The 24397-nt window shown below is 41.4% G+C and overlaps 1 protein-coding gene across 11 annotated transcripts in view; it reads right to left on the bottom strand.

The window, feature by feature from the left end:
• The window catches only part of LOC100874708 (phosphatase and actin regulator 2), a 312191-nt gene that overhangs the window by 261765 nt on the left and 26029 nt on the right, over positions 1–24397 (bottom strand). For 3 of the 11 annotated variants that reach the window (XM_076530591.1, XM_076530595.1, XM_076530597.1), the window contains exon 1: positions 1664–8469. The exons of 2 other annotated variants lie outside the window; for them this stretch is intronic. In XM_076530591.1, coding sequence (XP_076386706.1) covers positions 1664–1964 — 301 coding nt within the window. In that variant the 5' untranslated portion in view covers positions 1965–8469. Of the gene's footprint in view, positions 1–1663; positions 8470–17359; positions 19821–24397 lie in introns of those variants that run through there. 6 more of the 11 variants (XM_076530593.1, XM_076530594.1, XM_076530592.1 and 3 more) reach the window with 6 other exon arrangements.

The raw sequence follows: 24397 nt of genomic DNA, 5'->3' as shown, positions 1-24397 counted from the left end.
CCGTTAAAAAGGGAGGAAGGGAGTAAGAACTCGTTCCCTTCTTCGTAGCTGTTTTTCTCTTGCTGTCCCCGCCTCCCTTTGTCCCTAGCCCGTGCAACGACCGACGACCCGACAAGATAGCGCCACAACCGGAGGAAGTATAGTATACGGAAGAGACGTGGAACAGAGAGAAAAACGATGACGGAAAAAAGCACGTGTAGGTAGTAGTTGGACGAAGCGAGGGGTTTGTTTACAAGCCGTGGAACTCGCCACTCTTCGAGTTCCTTGACTCGCGATCGAACCAGCTTGATTCTCTTTTCTTCCCTTTCCCGCCAACAGCCGGGAATCTCGCTCTTTCGCGCTGCCTTCTTGCTTCGTAAGTCATCTTTTCCAACGGTGATCGCAGCTACGTCTCCGCAAAAACGTTCAATGGAGCCACGATACCAATCGGTATCAATTATCGTACTGGTGGTCGAGTACGCAGGACACAGTCAAAAGACAGATTTCGTATAAATATCCCGAATTATTGGTACATATTCTTGATGAAATGTTAGACACCTTCCGGCTTTTTTATGTAACATTCATTTCACGGTTCCTTTTGCGTAATATATTACAGAATCACCGATAATAGCGCAAGGGTCGGACGAAATGAGTGTGCGGAAGGTCGTACATTCCCCTCGTAAGAAGAATCTAATGCGTCAGCCATTGTTCCCTTTTGTGTACGAGCTGATCAGAGGTCTTGAAAAGATGGATATTCGGTCAATAACCGATCGGGCGGGTTGATAACAATGCACGTGGTTTGCAAACACCTATCTTGGATCTCGTACAAGTATTTCTGGCAGGGTATACCCGTGGCCCAAAATATCCAGTGTTGAGGAAAGCCGGGTCCAAGAATTTGTAGGTTTCGAGTACTCGCCCGAGTGGTTGAATGAAAACGCGTGGTCGACGTAAATTTACGAAACTGTTGCAAAACCTTTGTTATTCCCTTATCAATCTTCTTTATCGTACGAGATAATACCGGTATACAACAATGCTTCCAACGCTAAAAATATTATTTGGTCCTTCATTTTACAGAGAACAATGCCTGTGCTACAAGTCTGTCAGCCACATATGACTTCGATGAGAAGGTGATTCTTTCGTTTCTGGAGAATCCAGAGAAAATATTAGCTTTGAGTAATGGCGTGAAACTTCGGTTCACTTCATTTCAAGTAAGGAAAGCTTACACTTCAGGCGTAGAAGTAGGCTTTCTAAGATTAAGGTTAGAAACCTAGCATTTACTTTCGGTTTTAGATCACAGAGATAACGTAGACATGGGACAATACTATTGGAGAGACGTAGATTTCAAGGAAATACAGAGAAACTTCAGAAAACCTGGACTAAGAGAGACGTAGAATTGGGTTAAAGCTGAAACTAGTGAGAGCTTGTCCTTTCGCAAACAGAATACAATTATTCGAATGCACCTGAAGAAACTAACATTGCAAACCTAAGCACCTACGATTCCAACTGAATAAGGTCAGCGTTTGAACGCGTCAAGAATAGAACACTCTCGAAGGTTTTCACTGGTCCATAAGCTTAGCTTATCGCCAAGTAATTCCCACGAAGCCCCTAATCTGGGTCATTAGATATCTCCTTCGGACTCTGAAAGCGGCAACCTCGAAAACGTATAAAGTCCATAAAAACTCACCGATGACGGTGTTAGCCGCAACTTCCTTGGCGGCGGCCGCAGCCGCAGCCGGGCCATGCGCGAAGAAGTCGCTCAGCGACAACGAGGACGCGATGATCTGTCGTTTCTCCTCGAAGTTCAGGTAATCCAGACTGTTGCTTCTCTGAGGTCCAGCCACGATCGTCACGGTCTTCGTGGCGTGATGATGATGGTGTTGCTGATGGAGATTGTTCTCCGCCGATAGATTGCTGTTCTTCTCGTTGGCCGGCTCGTTGGGAGCCGGATTGGGCACCAAATAGACTCCGCTGACGCGTATCGACATCGTCGACGGGCGATCCTTGAAACGGCCGCGTTTCTTCCTCCTCCAGGGGCTGAGGATCGCGACCAGACCCGGCAAAGAAGCTACCGGTTGTTGCTGGCCAGCTGGAACATTCTGGTGACGAGTGCCCGGTCGAGAGGTCGGCTCGCGTCGCTTGTTGCTTCGAGGCAGCTCCACGGCTCGGCGTTTAGTGCGTTCACGATCGCCACGAGGAAATTGATCTGTGTGCGCTTCCGACAGCGGCTACCGTGGACGTTCGTCCTCAGGAGCCTCTGATTATAGCTTCGTATTCCTAGGTACAAAAGGTACAAGATGGCAGGATTGTCGTTATAGCTTTGGCAATTTCCCGTGGACCTCGCCGGGAACGGACAGTTCTACGCAGTTATTTCTTTCGGCGCTTATGGCACTACGTCGTCGGCCGATTTCCTGATCGCTGGTCCATACGGTCTTTATTTACGACGGAAATGAGCGTGACCCTTCCGCGCGTTTTTCTCGTGACAATCCACGAGAGCGTAGTCGGTCGACGCTCGACGAATCGTCCTGCGCAATAGGAACGGAGTAAAGTTAACTCTGCCAATGGCATTGGTCGGTTGTCATGAATGGCGCGCATTGTGTCGTTCGGGACAAGCCACCAACGATTACGTCCCCGTCCCACGAAATGTCTCATCACGGTCCACCGACCTCCTCTCTCCCTCTAATTGAGAGCTCTACTTAATCGGACATGTAAGGGCGCGTTTAGAACGTACAGCGTGAGGTCTTGCTTCTTTGTCGTAAACTTCGGACGATTATCGAGAAAACTGTTTGCTCGTAACAAACAGCTCGATGTCAGCGAATCTTTGTCGATTTTATGAGGTTCATAAACAACGCGCTTATAAAGATTTTAGATACGTTCATAAATAAACTGTTTTGAACAAACTTATACGACAACTTTTTACAACTCGGAGCTACTCTTTTCATATATGGTAGCTACAATAATTTTGACGTTAAATCGAAATAATTTTTAAGCAATTACAGCTTGTTGTCCTACGCAAAAAGATAATTATTTCGCAGATAATTATTCCATTTCAAAATTCGTAACAAGAACATGCGACTTCTCTCGATGTTCCAATTTTATTTCCAGACTTATAACAAATCTCTGTAACTGAACCACGTCAAATCGAATTGCGTGGAATTGAATCGAAACACGCCAAGCCGAATCGTTTGGAATTGAATCGCGTCGAGTTTAGTCATAGGGGAATTGAATCGCGTCGAATTGAAACACGTCAAAGCGAGTGACATTGAACTAGAATTGAATTACACCGAGTCGAACCACTGCGAGTTACACCGTGTGGTTCGAAACGCGTCGTGCCGAATCGATACTATAATTATCGGAGTATTCGTTAAAATCGTGTATCGAATAACTCAAGCTCGAATGTTGTGAAAGAGGGGATGAATCGTTCGCTCATTCTGAACGCACCCTAACGAGCACAATACTCCAACGCGACATTCCGATCCGTTATTCAAATCACGATAACTGCGTCAGTGAAAAAGAGCGATGACACCTTTCACAACGCGCAAAATACCCGTTAACGGAAATATACCGCGTACGCGACGAAACGACGCCGCACGAAGCGGAGCGAACCTAACCTAACCTCCGCACTTCAAAATGCGGCGAGACGCAGCGAAGGTCGAGATCGCTCTCGCCGAGCAAAGGAAAAAATATAAACGATGATCGTAGACGAAACGACGGTGTATTAGGGTTACGTAAAACGCAAGCAACCCGAACGATACGTTCCGTGCGCGAGCCGGCTACGAGTAACCTCAAACATCCGGGCACGCAGCCGACTGCCAAACAACGATCCCTCACACTGACAAGTTTACAGCGCATTCGGAAAGCATTCGTGTTTCATCTATCGGTGAAACGACGCGTAACGTCACGGCTCAAGCATGGTGGCCGGTGAGGAGGCATTTCGTGGGCGCTAAAAGGAACACACCGTACAGAGACGACGTACTCGATTCCTTCGAGGGCAGTGTGGATGGCTGCTTTTCGGCAGGATTCGTAAAGGAAAACCTCGAGTACTCCTCGACGTTTAATATCACAGCGGTGACGATTCACGGCAGGCGTCGCCACTCCTTTTCACGGGACACCTGTGTGTGCCTTGTAACTGCAGGTGAGAGGAGAGCGAGACGGAGAGAGAAAGGACGCAACGATTATAAACACAGAAGCACATAGTACGCTGGTACGCACGGCGGAGATACGTTGAAGCGAGACAGAACAGGCACAACCGTGGCGATGCACCGTGCCACGAACTCCGAACTTAGCACGACAAACGAAGAAGAAGAAAACGGCAACGACGACGACGACGACGCCGACGTCGACGCGAGAGCACGCACACGAAAATTGACACACACGCTCATCGGTGTTCGCGCACACGACAGACAAACGGCGACGACGTCTCCGCGTTGAATGTACGCTCGTAGACGAGCGATACTAGCGTGTACAGCACACGATGCGCGCTACCGATTGCGCGGCAAACGCGACGGACGGATTCGCGACGGAATTTAATTACCACTGTACCGATGTAACGTGTAAAAACAAAACGGAGCCGAGACGAAACGAACAACAACCACGACGATCACCGCGCCACGAAACACGCACCGAGCGAGGCTCGCGAACACTGACGGCGGCCATGCGACCACAGCGACGCCACGCGACGCCGAACAACACCACCCGACACGAGACGCGATGCCATGCCGCGCCACGCTCCGAAACGACCGGGGGAAAACTGAACTTACGACCCGTCATTTTTCATTAATGAATTTTACACGAGACTCTGACGCCGCCTGCAAATAAATATTCTCTCTGTATTTCGTTAACTTCCGGGCTACCGTCGCACCACCGTAACGTCAAATTGCTTAATTCGTGTCGTCACCGCCCCTCCTTTTCTTTTCGGAGTCGGCGAATGAACGATGCTGTATGATCTAATTTTATATTATCGAACTCTTTTGTGTGATTAAGAAAGGAAATTTTCATGTATCTGATATGTCTAATGGAATTTTATGGGACACCTATTATCATTGTTTGTATTTTGATAAATCTGTTATCGTAAATTCTGTTCTTTTTTAACTATGTTTGTAAAAGGTTAATAATCTTATGTACTCCACTATTTATTGTTAACAATTTCCGTTAGATTTGTACCATACAAGCACTACATACAGGAGTAATCATTATGTTCCTGCATGCTGCATTTTTATATTTCTATACACTTTTGTACATTACGTCTAACAATACAAATGTCTTCATTTATCAACAAAATATCTGCAAAAATTCGAAACGAAGATACGTTGCCGCAATAACATGAAAATTCTATTGTTGGTAAGTAGGTCGCAGTCAATCCGCCATAACGATTAATCAAAGTTTAATATGCTAATTGAAAACTTCATCGACCTACTATCCATATAACTGCAAAAATGGAAATTGCACATAGGAACGCGGGAATGAACAAACGTGTCGTACAATAACATTCTCGAAGCTTATCAGAGTTACGCGTTTCACATGTAGCCGTTTCGCGTCTTTAATCGCAGAAAATTATAGATTGCGATGGAATGCGGTTCGCGTCGCGCATTATACTCCAAAAATGTCAACCACGAGTCACACTCGTGATCGACTTTGAACGCGTATAATGATAATTGTAGACCACAGTCACGCGAACACGCGACACAGCAGAAATCTTTCAAGAACGATAGCTCATTGTGTGCTTTGTAATCCTACGCTCTGTGGGTTTTTCTCGTGCTTGTGTGCACGCTTATTAAGTGGTTGCATTTAAACGCTCTCGACCGGCTCGTTCTATCTCGAAAGCCAATATCTTCGCGTAAAATTGTTTGTAAGCAATTTACGTTTCGATTACGCCGTTTCGGTCGGAACGGAATTTTCGGCCGAAATCGAGTTCGGGCATTTTCGAGGCGGTAAAAGGGCCACGGATTCAATTAATAGACCCATTTACCGTGCTGGGTAGTTAACGGATTCCGATGCGCAAGATTAATTAAAAGTTCCGGCGGACAATTAGCGAAACGACGTCCAATTTTCAAGGTAAAGCAGAGGAAAGTAGTTGGCAGAATTTTAATTCTCCGACGCGAAACAGTAAAATCGCATTATCGGTCAAACACTCCGTAAAACTGTTTCGAACTCGAGAGAATTCGATGGGACGTCGATGATCGACGCGGCGCGAATATTCGAATCGGAAGCGACAGCATGGCGAGTGCGTGTGACGCGAACCACGTGGTATTTCCGTGGCGTCTAGACTCTCTAATTTAAACCGACTCGCGAATCTACCGATGTTTCAGCCCCGTCTAGCCGCTGTCACAACGAACGACTGAAATATGAGAAACACTCTCGAGCCCATTCTCGAAGGGAGCAGCGAACTTTTTTCGCCGACGTTCGCCCCAGATCGCGTATATACCTACTCGTTAGGAAACAAAGAGAGCCGAAGCAGACTGCTGCTCGCTCGCGAGTACCGTTCCACGTTCCTGCCTACGCACGATGAAAAGATACACGGTGAAATTTTAATTGAATTCGGAAGCTTGCTGAAAATAGAACGGAAACGAGTATTACGTTGTACGGTTTGCTAACCGGTGTTCTCATCCTTTACGCTCGATTGCCGCTCGAGCCAAACGTGCGTTCGCGACGAAAAGTAGCGGAAACTACGGCCAAGAAATGCATTTATTGGCACAAATCCAGTGGAGTCTTCTCCAGCGTGTCCCCTCGCCAACGCAACGGACAACTGTTTTAAATACTCCCACCTAATACAGGGTGTTCACAGTACGTCCTTCGGAATCAGCAAAAACCTCGTAGATGATGAAGTTATTTTCAAACCTGTTTACTGATCATGGGTTGCGATCAATAAATAGTTCGTGATCGATTTTATAATTATAATTAAACGCATGCGTATAATTTCCATGGACAGACTGAGTCATTAAAATGCTGAAGATGAAGTGCACTATTTTATCTTTTCAAAAACGGTTTATCCTCTGACAGTTTTGATAAAAAAATTTTAAGAAATTACGTAATATTTTTACGATGGTTTAGAGACACTTAAGCGCAGAAAGGACGAGCGAGAAGTTTGTTAAACACTCGATCAGATACGCCGCATATATCCGTCTTTCCCGGCGAATAAAGTACACAGAAACGTGTAACGGAAAGGCTGCGTTACGCTTCAGTTCAATGGTCAAAGTATTACACTTCCGTTTATCGGTCCGTGGGAGTTTCTCGATGAGAACGTTAAGCCAGGTATAAACTGTCCTATGAGCCGATCCATCGATCGCGATGAATTAAGGTCAATCCTCAAGCTGAAAAGAATCGACTACGCCTAAGCAGACGCTCGTTTCTGCAACGATACTTTCGTAATGTGCGTTCGAATTGTTGCGAAGACCTCTGTGGCGAATCTATAATTATTCGGCATGTTGCGAGCGATTCCAGGAACAAACGCCCACTTAACGATGTTATTAATCGTTGTAAGGAACGAGTGTCCTCGACAGGCCGAATTACGGGACAATTAAACAGCGGAGAGAGACGTCTAATTAAGACGGAGCGACATCGTGTGGTGTTGGTGTTGCTTTTACGCGTTGCTTTCGCGATTTCCTAAATGCGATCCGCCTGCTACCGCGACTCGGGACGAGAAACTTGCGACGGGGAAAAACATTACTTTCCGCAAACTGCATCCGAGGCTTCCTTTCCTCCTTGTTTACTGGGCTGACACATTGGAATTTCTTCGAGGATCATAACTTTGTGACTGGTATGCAATGTTGCCTGGCTGCATTCCCATTTGCAATAAGTATTTGCACATGGGTGACACACGAACTTTATTGTTCTGTCATCGGTTATTTATAAGAGACTTGTCTATATTATTGAGGACTTAAATATCTACTTCTTCGTAATCTATTTAAATGTACTAATGTAACATGGCTAATTTCAACTATCATTTACTAGATTTCTTTAATGAGAATACATAGACATATTTATGTGTAGTAAAACTATTATAGTTGTGCATATTTATATTTTAACATTATCGACTATGTGTTTATTGAAGGTCACAATCAAGGTCGTTATTAAATTTTTTACCTTTCTAACATGTATTAGTGATATCCGCTAGAGAATGGATAAAAACTATACGTTTATTGTACGTCGTAAAATATTTCGTACGTAAGTATTGTTAAAAATTTTTAATCGTAACTATAATTTGTCATGAGTTAATAAAGTGCAAAAGAATGGAATTGAAGGAAATAAAATATGGAACGTTAAAAAAGTTGTTGGACGTCCATAGTGATGACATACTCATGTACACAAATACGCCATCGTGGAGAACGCCATAAGTTTGTTCTACCTTTGCAGTTTAATCTCGCTCCATTTTATACAAGAACAAGCAGTGCAGTGAGCAAAGGACAATATAAGTAAAGCAATTTCAAGAGAAAGAAAGATACAAATACAAGCAACAAATACAAAGAGATGGAAGAAAGTACACACACGCGCGGAGAACGAAAGGGCGAAGCGCGATCACCCATCTTTTCCAACTACGCGACGAAGCGCGCTTTACGTGAAGCAGCGCCAACGACAGTTACACGTTGTGTCCATTTCGAACTAAAATAATTTTCTTACTTTCTTATATATGTTGTTAATATCCCTGTATATATCACAACTATTTAGTAATCTATTATTGATTATTTAATACATTATATAATTTTATCTGTTCTGTCAAATATTTCCTTGCACGAAGGTACAAGTGCATGTATTTAAATTGTATATCTTTCACATCCAATAAACTAAAACACTCCGATTAAACTATCTAACAACATAAATTTTCAGCTTACTTCTAAAGACCTAATTCAGCCAAAGAATATAGAAACTAATTGCAAAAGGTATTAAAATCTTTGAACGGATTAGATCGGATCATAAAACTTGCGATCGGCAAGAAAGTTGCTGGTAAATGCGGAATAAGTACAAAACATGACCATTCACCGCGGGAATACAGAACGAAATAACGGGCGTATAATTGACTTTGTTACGCTACAATATGCGTGGCATATCAACGGAAGGATCTGGCGATTAACTTCGAGGCAAACTAACAGCGGTTATCGCGAGATCGAACGATAACGTAGCTTACGATACGCCGGTCGGATCGTTGGCTAACCGAGTGGATAAGACGTTATTCGCCGCGATAATGGCAGGAAATTAATGGCAGCTAAGGGGGATGGGAACAACGGAAGAAGTAATGAAAAGATTGCTTTCCTTATTACCGTGTAAATTCATCCTACTTTGCCGGGTTAACAGATGCAAGCCTGCCGCGATGAAACTCCGAAAGAAAGGAAAAGTGTTTCATCCTTCGTGGGACGTTGTTGTGAAATTTTCTTGGATGAATCACGCCTTTGACAACTTGTGCAAGGAAAATAAGCAGACTACTAGCATCACTTAACAGTAATTTTCTAGTATTAGGAAAATTATTTCGAGGTGATTTCTATACACCTTCAGTTTCAATGTACCTTCAATTAAAATACACCTGCAGTTTCGATACACCTTTGATTTCAGTACACCGATAATTTGAATACACCTACAGTTTCAATATACCATCAATTTTAATACTCCTTCGGTTTTAATATACTTCTAATTATAATATACCTTCAAAGATTGAAAGTTCACAAACTTATACCCTATAATATTAGTAATAGTTACAACATAAAGAAGATGCAAATAATGACCATCTAAAATTGAAATATGACTCGGTGTAAGGACTATGTTACAGTCCCATTATTGGCACGAGGATAGCAAAATGTTATTTTGTTTTTTGTATACTTTATTGGCAAAGAAAATTGGTGAGAGTTGGCACCTGTTTAAATACAACAGGGATCGCTGAACGCTTCTTGGCAACATCCGTACCAGGTATACAGACATCAGTCTTCTTATCTCTTGTTGTCTTTCATCGCTATTAAATTATTCTCTCTAACATCTTACAAATTTGCGAGACAAAATTGTTCGTAAACTGGCACAACAATGTTTGACATGATTTATTTTTATGGAACAGACATTATTCTTGATGTGGTTTATCATCAATTATTTTTACGACACTTTTTATTGCGAGTTTTACGATGTGTTTTATCTCGAACAGACTGATCGACAATTGTCGTCGAATAATAAATTATTGTAAACAGAGCAAATGTTTCATTTCTAAATTTTCCATGTCCTCGATTCTCGAATGACCAAACTTATCAAATTTACGCATTCAGTGAATTTAAGAGACCGAACTCGTTTCAAACAAAAGTCCCAATTAGCGAACGTCTACAATGCACGAAAACTGAATCATCCGTGAGAAACGTGTTCTGCAAAAGTTTCGGATAGTTCGCGATTCGAAGATGATAATTTAATTCCTGCTTTGACCGTCTGTCTGAAAGAAGCGCTATCGACTGAGCCTCCAGAGAACTGTCCACTTTGTTCGGCGAAAGTTTATCGAAACGTCGAACAAGCTACTTCGTTAATAATCGCGAAAAAGTGCTCGAATTAATTTCTTCCATTAAGTTAATTCAGAACGTTACGCGAATACCACTCACGATTATGAACTGATCGAATGAACGATACCTTATCGGATGTTAAAAGCACATTTATTTCTTGCTGAAGTTTACCCTACAGCATTTTTCCCTACGGATTACATTGGCCAGACTTTGTATCAGGATTACGAGACCACTCGTAACATCGTGGCGATAAAGGGATTAAAATTTCCCTCCTACCTTGTTCGGGAGTGGTCGTTACGAAGAAATTCAATTTCCAACGACGAGTTTATTAAATACACGATTAAACGCCGGAGTTTGCGAGGGGTACTCGAGGTGAAATTAAAAAATGAGAGTATAATACCTATGGATGTAATTTGTAACTTTATAAATTCGTTGAAACTCTTCACTGAATTTCGGGGATGTAAAATTGGAACTTGTTTCTTTATAAGACCCAATCTGGTACAAAAGTTCATAAGACATTTGAGGTTCAATATAGAACTCTAATTGGACCACATTATATTACCTATCAATCATCGGTATTTATCTTCCCTCTAATTAATTAACCGACGTCAAAGCAAACAAATGTTAAAAGCACGTCAAAAGAATAATCACCGAGCATTTTCGTCACAGGGACTTTCAAAGAATAATCCTTTGTGGAGCACAATTAAAAAGACGGAGCTCGTTTCATTGACACGCTTTTGTCTTTTAATTTATCCACATTTCCCTGGCAGACCGTAGCAAGGTTTCACTCGAGAACGAGACGAAGCATCGACGATCTTCTCTAAATGCCATGCTTTACCGACATGCCCTGCTTTTCTCTCGTCGCTAAAGCCTCGCCGCAAGGACAACCACAGGGAAATTCTTTGAATGACAACCTCGTCAACCTCGAATTCCGTGGATCTTTCGTGATAACGAAACCGGAACGTACACTTTTAACGTAATTTGGAAAGGAATATGTAAACCACACACAGGGTTAAACTATGTTAGTAAGACAGGGTTAGACTCAATAGCAAATCTGATTACTCTGGAAAAAATATGGCTACGAAGGGAGAAGTCTAGCAGTTGATTTTTAGAGACTTCTGTGGATTTGAAAATTGATGGATGAGGAAGTATACAAGCCAGTAAAACAAGAATTTGTGTGCGCTTTACACGTACAAAATTTCAATAACACAAGTTCGCATAACTCAATTTCTCCGCTGTCGTCGAGATAATCTCTTTTCCGACTTCTCCTTTTGCGAAGTAGTTCACGAAAAGTTGCAAGCTGTTCGATTCGCAGATAGAAGATCGATCATCAATCAAATCGAGGCAGTCGATTGCAGCAGCCTGAACGTACGGAAGGTTACGAGTGCAAAAGAATCGAAGAATGCGACACAAGAAGCGCGACCACACGTTATGCAGTAACCGGTTTGAAATAACTCGCGTAACTCTAGGTCGGTCTAAAATAAAGAAAGCAGATGGAGTTGCCGCTTTGCATGTCAATGAATCGCCGCCTTTCCCGCAGCAACGGCAAGATAAATTACATGCCGGTAAGAAAATATCGAACGCGATACCACGCGAGTAAACAGGAGTTAACCCTTTTGTACCAGAAACACTTCTTGCCATAACCTTGTTGCTCGTGAATCTGTATCTTTTCTTGCGACGGTTCTTGCTGTGTTTTTCTTCTTTCAAAGTCCGCTTTATTACATCGTATTTGTGCCGAATATTTACCGTGAGACATAAATTTGCATGGGTCAAAATATCGAAGCACATTAATGTTAATATTTCTTAACCCTTTGACCTACAATTTTCAGGGCACGCAAAAATAAGTTTTATATTTTTTATACTTTTATAACTAGCAGTTTACAATGTGAAGATGTGTAAAGTTAAATTGTGAAGATAATTTGAACCTAAAATTCAATTGGGACCTAAATACCAGACTGACATGTCACGTATGCACTGTAACGTGCGTCACGAGTGTCACACAATAATGCAGAGCAGGAGTTAATGTACTTCATATATTCTTGAGTGGAAACATTTCAGGCTGTGGATCCGAAGATAGGTCACTTTTGGAGAATGCAGAAAAGGGATTTGATATAAGCGAAAGTAGCTATCTTCTAAATAGGTCAATGAAAATACATCAACTTGACGAAATGATGATTAATGAAGTAATTATTAAAAGAAGTGTAGATAAACCTTAAACATAATGCTATTCTTAATAATTACTGGCTATTTTCACCGTGACAGTAAAGGTGTTAAATTAAACAGTGAATAAAAAACAACACGTTTGTTTCTAAGAAGCATGAAGTTCATTATCGACGAGCGTTATCGATGACAAGGATTAAACTTAAAACAGCATCGTGTCTCCTCTAATGGAGTTGCTCGTCGAAAGCATTAATGTCAAATCGTCCGTAAAGGATGATCGTTTTCTATCGAGTAATTATAGCCAACGAGATAGCGTCAGTTTCACCCTGAGACTCCTTTTCCTTCGGTAAAAATATCGTTCGAAAAGAGGATAATCAAAAAGGATGCCGATGTCTTTATAAATCGAAGACGTGATCATCGGCCATGATTGTGTTAAAATTAACCGGCAGAGTTCAGAAGAAGAAATTTAATATATTACGGTTTATTTCCGAGCTGAAATCCGAATGAATTTGAACAGAGAAGAATCGGAGTACGCTATATCGAAGTTGTATTTATTGGGGAGTTCAAGGGTGCACGATATTCGAGATGCAGAAAGATCTTCATAGATTTCGCGTCTGTAGGCAATAAAACGAACGCAAACAACGATATCGAAGGATTCGATTCGAAGTTTCGTGTATTTCAATTTGCTTTCCGCCTCTCAAGAGAACAATAGATCAAAATTGCTTTCTATCGATAAGTTTCTCGAAAATATCCATAAAGCCGACTACGATAGAAAAGAACAGTATTTCTGTAGTTTCCAGAGAGAAACACCCTGTTATTAAAATAGTTTCCTCGACGATATTACATCGTACAACTGGACCTTCTCGCGGAAGGTAAATATTACTGTGTCGGGACCAAAGAACGACCATTTTGCGGACACGTACTGCACATGGTATCGACTAGGAAACTTCGAGTGTATGAAATTAGTTTGCCGGTTAGAATACTCCTCGCGTGAAAATTGCACACGACTGATCGCCGAGTACCAACTTTTGCATCTAAATGTTCTTCATTACTACGTACATTCGTGCGTTGTTCGGAAAGTTCGGAAATAGACAAAATTCAAACTGAATGTATGTTAAAGGTACATTTGCTATTTGCCTGGACTCTTCACTAATTATTACATTCTACAAGTCTTTTGATGAATTATGAGAAATATATCGGATCCGGTTAGACTGATAAATCATGGAGGACCGACATCGAAATGTCCTCGAAAATACAGTAAAATGAAGCGATGTTTAATGAAGTCGAATTTTGGAAGGTGCTAGTTTGAGACAGATACTAATGTAAAGATGGCCGTGAAGAAACAAGTGCTACCGTCTTAATGAAAATATAAAGAGACCAAGACCAAGAAGGGAAACAAGGGAGGGAATTCATTTTGGCAAATTCACCGCAAAGGAATGATACGCGAAAGAGGGAAAGAAGATAACACGAAATTGCAGGCGGCGTAAAGGAGCCCGGTGACAATCTCCATTTTTCATTCTTCAATTTTCCAAGTACTCGTGGACGTGACAGAGTGGAAATTACACAGGCTGTAAGTCAGGGAGGCAAGGAACAGCAGAAGAGAGAATAATTTCTGCATCAGCAACCGGCGGCAAGCAGATGCGAGGCACGGTGAACCGTAAAATTCATTTCTATCGACCGCGATGTGGTATCTTCGCGGAAAGCCGGCGACTAGACAGAGTTAGAAGGTTGCGAGTGTGCCTCGAAGCGTCTCCGCGAGCGACGCCGCGACGCCTCATTGTTATGTAACCACTGTCACACTCCCGGGGAAAATCGTTCGTTCCAGCTACGTCCCCTCTGCTTTTCCTTTTCATCGTGTCGACATCGAGCCTCGTATTCACCGCGAAAGTACGCGTAATGTGTGTTTCTCGGCTCGCGGCCGGATATAAAGGAAAAATGCGATGAAAGAGCGTCAGAAACGCACGCGGGTGAATCCGGCGTCGCGACGCTAAGAAACTCGCGGAAAATGTTTGTCCTTTAAAGTGCCTCTTCCGCGCGTTTCGCGACGCGATAAATATAAACTGGGCCGAGACAGTCCGAAACTTTGCCTTTCTACGACAACTTTTGAACATCTAACTAGCGGCAAGATCCGACTCGACGGATTTCCAACTTCGTAACAGGGATTCGTTGTAATCCTTCCGAATGTTTGGGATTTCCATGCAATTTTCGGCTCGGGGCTTTCCACGCTTCGAACGAGATCGGATTATTAATTCGAGACTCTGGACGTGACCAACTGCTCGCTCATGGGGCTTATTATCATATATATAGTTTGCTATCTATTGACTGATCTATGTAGAGGTCTAGTCTTCTTTTCAATTTACAGTTTGAACAATTTTTAAAACTTTTGTATTCCCAACTTTGTAGATGTCTAAGTTGCCTAAATTCTTGAATATCAGCATTCCCAAATAATTAAACTGAGAAACCTCTAAATTTTCTCCCAATTTGTATAATAGTTACTCGAATTGCCAACTCAAGTTCCAAATTCTTCAAATCACCAATTCTGGAACCCTCAAATCTAAACTCTCACCCTAAACCTAACCCACCTTACTTCCAAAATTCCCAAATTTTCAAATACCCAAACCCCACAATCTTTCCAAAAATTAATTTTCTTCAATCATACTTTTATCCATGCGAATATAAAACAATACCCAACAGCACAAATAATATGATTTAACGTGTACACATATAGTAGACAGAGGAAGAAGCGGATTATCCGACATCGCTGATGAATATCCTTCTGATAAGAGCTTAATGGACATCGATACAGAATAGATTTTGAAAGGCGAAATTACACGAGTTTTCGCGCGTAACGAAATTTTCTCGCTGCATTTTATCTCTCCCGCTCTTTCGTATGAGCGATTTTCATTCGAACAGAGATCTCTATTAAACGAGATTCTCTTTTATGGTTTCCCGATTATCCTAGCATTCCATTTAATCCGATACATTACGAACGTGCATGCAGGATAATGAAGCATCGCTACAATATTCGATCGTATATCGAACGCGTATTTACCGCGCGTATAGTCCGTGTATTTACGGACAGCTTTGAAACTGAGTCAATCGTGTGCTACAACAGAATTGTTCATTTTTGGAGGGATTAAAATTATTTCAATTTTATAAACACGGTTCGTTATATTTACAATTATGTTGAGATCATTTCATGTTTTACATTTTACAACTGACACTTTATGTAATGAATCTTTGTGGAGGTATCTATAGACTGTCGGTACTTGAAGATTAATATTAATACTATTTTTCACTGTCTATAATTAGTGTATTAAATTTGTATTAACTCTTTGCGAGAGGTGACTCTCAGTCACCGTTTTATTTAATACAATAATTTGAAACAAGCATTTTTTGATTCTATAATATGACACGTGTGATGTATAAACATAGTGAAACAAACAATAGTGGAAATTATTAGTAGAGAAATAATAACTTCAAGAGAATTCATTTAACTTTTTAATTAAGTTTTAATATTGCTGTTTGCAAACAGTCAAATTATCTTCGAGTGCAAAGGGTTAACATGTTGCACTCTTTTGAGGAATCTGACTCGTGACGCACCCTTCATTCGATCAACTTTACTCGAATTTTCAATATGCTCGAATTTGAAGTTCAAGTACTATTATTTGCCTAGTCAACTGATACTAAATTAACACATTTTAACATAATTTTAATATTGTAGCTCTGTAGCTCCAACTGACTCACTGACCATCAAGTTAATTAATTTGGGGACATATAACTAGTTCACACAATGAATTCTAGTATAAAAGTCAAGATCGATAACAATCGTACGACAAACAATCACCTCTCCCTTTATATCGTATTCTAGCATATTTTCACGTAACCCAGTTGAATTCAGTTCCGTTCATAGTGATCGAAGATGATTGAAAGATCCGACAAAGGCCACGCATTTGCTCGAACGATTCATTTGTCCGATGAATTAATTCACGACACGTGTATCCCCCGTGCACGCGTGCGCGATCGACGTAATCGGAATAATGGATTTGCACGGTCAGAGAGGAATATTTTGGCCAGAAACGAGGATACTGCGTTCCTGCCATAAATGGAACGCGAAATCATTCGGAAGAGAAACTTTTCCGCGCAAGTTAAAAATAGGCTGTCAGCATCGACAGATCGAAATTTTCAGCGGTTCGATAGGAGATAAACGAGTACGATATTCAATTTTTCGAGCACCGAACAATATTGCTCTACCTTTTATGCAACTGGTAAAAAACACCCTCTGCATAAAATATGAAACTGAAAAGAAGAGTTTCTGTTAGCTTTCACTGAAAACACAGAATACTGCTGCAATAATTGAGCTGTTCTAGAAAGTCTTCCACTAACGAGCTTTTTATATAATTGCAAAAAATTGCCTCAAGTTATCTGCATCTGCAGATGGGTATCTTTCTTTTATATTTATAAGAAAAGGATTATCTTCGATCGCTATGAATGGAATGCAATTGTGTTTTAAAACTGTATTAAATTTACCATTATTCATAATTTATCGTTCTTGAAAGTGAAATTCACCGTTACTGAAGAGCAGTTTATTTACGAAATATCCATAAAAACCAACTCGATAAAATGACTAGCAAGTGTACATATGATAAATTTAATAGGATAAAATGCAAAATGCTTCAGAAAAGAGAACAGCATTCGAGAAACAAAAGAACCACAGTTCCGCAAACATTCAGTGAGTAAATAATATTTGGAAATAAACGTACCGTCCTTAAAGGGTCCAAATCGTAACAGGCTCATCTCTGTCGCAGTCCAAAAGGAACACTAATCCCTGAAATCCTCAGAGAAATTCGCGATTCTCGCTGATTCCGATTCTGCAAAATCCAGCTAAACGAATTCCTCCGTACGTCACGAATAATAACAAAATCCTATGAAAACGTTCCACGTTGAATCATCCTTCATCGTCGGTACGCGATATCGGCTACCACTTTCCGCACGGAAGTCGCTGTTTGTTCAATCGACGTCCGTTTCACCGAGTCCCACTGAATATTCACGAAACGATCTCGCAAAGACCAGTCCGCGAGACTTGCATGGAACAATTTTATTTCATCGACCTGCCTATCTCGAGGGAGAGTATTTCAAGCTCGCGAAGCTGCAAGGATACCGACAAGGGTGGAAGATTTTATCGAAGGTTTCTGATCGATCTAGTCTCTTTTATCTTCTGCTCCTCAGCCATGCACCGGAGATTTCACGATCCGTGCTTCTGCAGACTTAATCTTCGAGTTGTTGCACGCTCTATCGCGTACAGCTTTTGTCTTTTTTCGAGCGTCTTGCCAGACGAAGCTCTTGTGGCGAGGGTGCGTTTAAGCCAATGTTCGATATTCTTGGCTCAGACAAAATTTTAGTTCTCTTTGCGGTGTGGTACAAACTTAGTCGGTGAGATTGAAGTCTGATATGATTAGACTAGGATTTGACGTGGTACGAGTTGATCTGATGCAATTCGAGTTTGATTTGACACGACTCAGATTCGGTGGGATTCAAATTTGATACGACTCGATGTGATTCAATGTGATACGACTTGATGTAACGCTAACAGAGTACGATCGTACTTGACACAACTCGAATTCGATGTGGGACTTGCTGGGTTTCAAATTCTATATAATACACTTCAAAGTGATATAATTCGATGTTGTTCTCTACTCTACCCAATTTACATCTACGTCTCATGACACGCTTCAACTCTCACCACGATACGATTTTACTTTAATTCTGCACACGAATTCAACGAGTTTCTAGGCAGCATTATCATTTAGTATCATTTAATTCGAAGCGATCTGGACATATGGATTCTCCGTTTACATCCCGAAAATGGGGTAATTGGATAAAGTTGGTCAGTTCCCAAATCGAAGAAGCCGAACTTCAAATTCGTATGAAATTTGGAGCACGACGCAACTCGAAAATGTCCCTTCCTATACAAACATTTGCTAGCATGCTCGGTGTGACCAAATGGTCATTTGCGCTAAACAGACACGAACAAATGCGCCTAGAATCCGTAGCGCGTTTAGTTTAAACGCACCCTAAGGGTCCGTTGATCGTGGAGGAGGCTTGAAATGGACTGGAACGGAAGTTCTGTTGACTGGGAACGCGAGCAGCGTGTAATCAATCCGCTTGTTCCGCGGCGCGACGTCCTCACCCTCGTAAGCTTCACGGAGCGTTGGTTAATAGCTGGTCTGCACGTGAAAGACACACCCGTCGTGGACACTGGGTGCGACCATCGATACTTGTGTCGATGTTTCTTTAATCGATGATGTTTTCGACCGTGATCGATAATTACTGATTCACCTGCCACGCTCTGTCGCTACTCGCGTTATAATCGCGTTGCCGTGAGATTTCCTCTTTTTTTCTCTTCTAAATCGTGGATTATCTGTTTGTTGTTTTCCTCGAGGATGCACTTGAACCGTATCGCTTGTCACCGTGTGTGCCCCGTTGCGAGGCTTCCATCGATCCGTCGAGCGTATCGGCTCAGCCGATGTATTTCGCTAACGTCCGCTGATATCACAAACTATTGCCGGGTGTAATCGCTTCTTGTCGGTGGATAGGGTTATCGAGTTCATCCAATCGACTTTTTACTTCAACGATTTGTTAGTGACACTGATACGCTGCATACGGTGAAAAGATTTGAATCACAAACGATGGCTAAATCCTTCGGGAATTTGCAACGCTATTCTGTGCAATCTTAATTGACATTAAAATTTCGCGTTAGTAAACTAGAAGACAAGCTTGAGGAACAATCGCATCTGGGGGCAAACATTAGTCAGTGTGTTTATCGATTCGTCATGATATTGTTTAACATCTTTCGATGCAAAATACGGAACTATTGGCAACTCCACAACGTTTACACCTTGTCTATTCACAACGTAAACCTTGTCTTAAGAATATAAGTTCTACAATTTGATTTTGTAACTCGTAATTAAAACACTGTGGATCTAGTCCATTGACCGCACAAACTTAAAGGTCACATCAGACAACCACAAAGACCACGTTACCAAAGTTACATGATGCACCGACTTAAACAAACCGATCAGAAATAGCTAACGACACGTAACATTGTCCAAGGTCGAGGAGCTCCGATCACGAAAGGAGATTTAGAGTCACGAAGGAATGTCAGGGAAACGTGGATGACGAATAGCGAAACCGCGTGGCCGTCTTCGTGAACGGTATCCGGTGTACTGGAGCTCGACCTAGCCGGCCTGTTTACATCGTGCAGGAACGTGCCGTGGCCAGCCACCACACCTTGCCGGGCTTCCGTCGCTTCGATTATACCAACACCGAGGCACCGTGAACTATCCCCTTCATACAACGGAAAGAGAGTAGGCTTTGTGAGCAGCCGAGCGACGGTTGATTGGCACTCGCTGCACCATGGTGTGGCGGTGCCTCTCCACCCAGCCGAGAATAGACGGTATCGACGCGTGGCTTACAGGGATTGACGCAAATAGGCTGTGGGATTTTTAGCCTACGAGGGGAAGGTCATGGGATCGAAATTGTCTCGATCGATGCCCGCACGTTCGCTACCAACCTTATCTTCACTTCGAATAAATCCTTCGATCTCTCGTTTCTTATTGAACTTCAACATGATGCTCATCTAGTTATTATAGGCTGGATAGGTTTTATAATTTAGGGACACGTGGACTGTGGGCACTTATGTAGACTATAGGATTTTTATCATAGGAGAGAAACTAATACTTGATACTTTGAGTAGTTGTCTCTTTTTAACAGTGGGATTCGTTCACCTGGTTTGAAAACTGGAATCCAACAATCGTGGATGACTGGATCATCTGATCTTCTATGTTCATAAATTGAATTCTTATGTTTAAGAGGAATTTAAGCTACCACTGCATGAGCTCTATTACTGTCATCAGCTCTATCACTGAGGCTACCCCTAACAAAACATCAGTTCCATCATTGTATTCTCCACACAAGACCCAACTTAGAATCCATCTCCTATTGTACTCAAATTTAATTTGAACCTTCCTCATGGAACTACAGGTTACTCGTGACAAACTATCTAGCAAAATCTGCAAGTATCGTAGAAGTTTGTGGTCAAGGAAAATCGAAGATTCCAAGGAACAGATTGGCGGGTTAGCCTCTAACTGGTTTGTTCGGTCATCTACGACTGCTCGATCCGTCAACTACCTACCGATTCAACTACCTACCGATCAAACTACCTACAAGTTTTTCTATAGCTGTGCCAGTTTGGAGCGTCCTTTTTAGTCCGACGTAGACCGATATCGAGTCGAACTCGATACCGTAACGCGGCCGTAGTTCCGCCTCGAGCTCAGATACACGTGGAGTTGCGATTGATCCCGCCTAATAATAATCTCGTTTATCGAGATTAAAATAAATCTCGACAAGTATAGAATATTCTTCCGAAGGATACTGCTAGTACCTTTCACTGTGCATATCTATGGTTTATGTGGATCTTAAATTAATTGAAGGTTAAAATCATTTTTTTTGCTGAATATTTTTTTAACTGATATTTTGTTCGATGTGAGTGTTATGTTTAATTGCCTTGTATTCTACGTAATTTGTCGAAATTGTACTTGTTAATTATTTTGATTGAAGTATGTTTTGCGCGATACCAGTGTCGTTATGTTTAATTGCCTTGCATTGTACATACGTAATTTTTCAAATTTCGTTCGCTAAATATTTTTACTGAGGTATGCTTTGTGCGATACAAGTGTCATATTTAATTAGCTAGCATTGTTCATACGCAATTTTTAAAATTTCGTTCACCAAATATTTTTACTGTATATTTCGATGCAAGTTTAATTGCCTCGCGTTACACGTGTAATTTTCCAAAACAAACTTTCATAAGAAAGTTATAGTTACTATCACACTAATTATAGTCGTTACGGTTAATGTCAGGTAATCATTCGACGCAGAGTGACAATAATCGCCCTTAACGACGAAAGGGTTGATGCAACGTGTTGGCTACGTTAACGAAGATGAAACGAACAATTATGTCTGAACATTTATGAATTTTAATTGGCGGTGCAAATTGGTTGGGCAGTCAGGAAGTTGTAACGATAACAGAGTTGCAAATTACATAGCCAGGTAATGAATGTCTCCCGTAAATGGCTGGTCGCGACAGGAAACTTGTTTCGTCCCGTATTTTTCGATTAAAACGTAACGCAATTAATCGATGCAACTATGTTTACGCGTTAGGTGAGTCACCATGGAAATTCTATGCATACCTTTCAGCCTGCTCTATTATAGAGACAAAGGAAGCACAGTAATAAGTGCACTGTTTAATTATTAACATCCGTTGCGACACGAATTCAGAATGCGGAAATCCTTGGGAACTTTCGAAACTAATTTATAGTCGGATCGCATCGAATACTTTTCCTTCGCTCACACACGAGCGTCGTTAATGAATTCTAATATATCGTCGTTTATTAAACTGGCAGAATGGAAACTGTTATCTAAGAAACGTAGAATTTCTAAGAAGTTACGAAATGTTCATTCAGAAAGTAAATTGGAAAACTTCGAACTAGAACGAAATTATTTATCAAGTTATTTTATGTAACTGACATTTGATATATATGACATTTCCACTTTGAATTTTGTCGAAATATTTCATTATTTCATAAATGACTATGGTCTATTAAAATTCAATGATACTCATGATTAGTGGTTGAATTAATTATAAAGCTTGAATTACGTAATTATTTACATTATAGAATTATTGCGCAATTGAAATGCAATTAAACGATAACGTTACAGAGCGATAATGCGATTAAACATAATTCGATTAAATTTCAAATACTTTCGATCACTTTCCATTTAACGCCAAAAACGAGGTAAAAAAACAAAACTGTTTCTCTCAAAAGCAAAGCAAGGTATCAAAGTGAAACCGCGGGAACGGAAGCCGTAAATCCACAAAGATTTCATCCCTTCTTTTCTTCGACGACCGTGAGCACGTTCCTGACGCCCCTCCGGAGGAAGTTCAATGCTGTGCGCGATAAATGAGCGTGCAGATGGATTCGCCGAATGGAATATGAATGTGTGCCAAGGGCAATAATCTTTGCAATGTATCAGCCAACTATCTGGCACAATAGCAGCTCTCTCACGATGATTACGCGACAGCCTGCAGCCACGGACATCATTGGATCAAGTAACACGCGTGTTCAGCACGACGTCGTGCAATTTCTGACTACCTCGACGTGGATCAACTGAAACTAAACACGTCCAACAACACGGGATAATTACTATGCAATGGTAGCAACGATACGGCAGATATGGATGATGAACGTTTGTTTGGTAATTAATCTCTTCGACCGTTAAAATTGTGGACGGATTTTGATAATGGTGATGGGCAGCTTGGACTAGGCTGTAACTTGTGATACGGTGATGGAGATATATGGAGGCTTCGACGATTTTGGAGTTTGGGGATGCGGGAATTTGGAGATGTGAGAATTTGGTGATGTGAGAATTTGGGGATGTGAGAATTTGGGGGTGTGACAATTTGGGGGCGTAAGAAATTTGAGATATACCAATTTGGGGATGTGAGAATTTGGTGATGTGAGAATTTGGTGATGTGAGAATTTGGTGATGTGAGAATTTGAGGATGTGAGAATTTGGGAATGTGAGAATTTGGAAATGTGAGAATTTGGAAACGTGAGAATTTGGGGATGTCAGAATTTGGGGGCATGAGAAATTTGAAATATACCAATTTGGGGATGTGAGAATTTGGGAATGTGAGAATTTGGAAACGTGAGAATTTGGGGATGTCAGAATTTGGGGGCGTGAGAAATTTGAAATATACCAATTTGGGGATGTGAGAATTTGGAGATGTGAGAATTTGGGGATGTGAGAATTTGGGAATGTGAGAATTTGGAAACGTGAGAATTTGGGGATGTGAGAATTTGGGGGTGTGACAATTTGGGGGCGTGAGAAATTTGAGATATACCAATTTGGAGATGTGAGAATTTGGGAATGTGAGAATTTGGAAACGTGAGAATTTGGGGATGTCAGAATTTGGGGGCGTGAGAAATTTGAAATATACCAATTTGGGGATGTGAGAATTTGGAGATGTGAGAATTTGGTGATGTGAGAATTTGGGAATGTGAGAATTTGGAAACGTGAGAATTTGGGGATGTGAGAATTTGGGGGTGTGACAATTTGGGGGCGTGAGAAATTTGAGATATACCAATTTGGAGATGTGAGAATTTGGGAATGTGAGAATTTGGAAACGTGAGAATTTGGGGATGTGAGAATTTGGGGGTGTGACAATTTGGGGGCGTGAGAAATTTGGAATATACCAATTTGGGGATGTGAGAATTTGGAAACGTGAGAATTTAAGGATGTGAGAATTTGGAAGCGTGAGAAATTTAGGATATGCCAATTTGGAAATATGGAAATTTGGGAACGTGAGAATTTGGGGGCGTGAGAAATTTGAGATACGCAAAATGTATAATTTCCCAAATTCCAACATCTGCAAATTTAACCCAGTATCATCACAGTCAACAGTAGTGTCCCACATTTACCCAAAAAGTATGCACCCTAAGATCAATATCTCCAGTTTCGATAGATGGTGTAATCTGCTTGTTGTTAGTGATGCATGAGGCAGAAATAAATCGAAAGCCAAATATGAGTAAAGAGAAGAGGATGATCTCGCCGGACTGAAATTTCAGGGTGAACAAATGTTGATCACGACCAGAATTTCGTGTCTGCGTCAACACGCTGACTCCTCTTCGCTTGAAACTGATGAAACGCAGACTCACCCATCCCCGATTTGTTTCCTA

This window comes from Megachile rotundata, chromosome 4 (assembly GCF_050947335.1).
Source record: "Megachile rotundata isolate GNS110a chromosome 4, iyMegRotu1, whole genome shotgun sequence".
Lineage (NCBI taxonomy): Eukaryota > Metazoa > Arthropoda > Insecta > Hymenoptera > Megachilidae > Megachile > Megachile rotundata.
The sequence above is the reverse complement of the archived record's forward strand: the minus strand, read 5'-3'. Positions and strand labels throughout refer to the sequence as shown.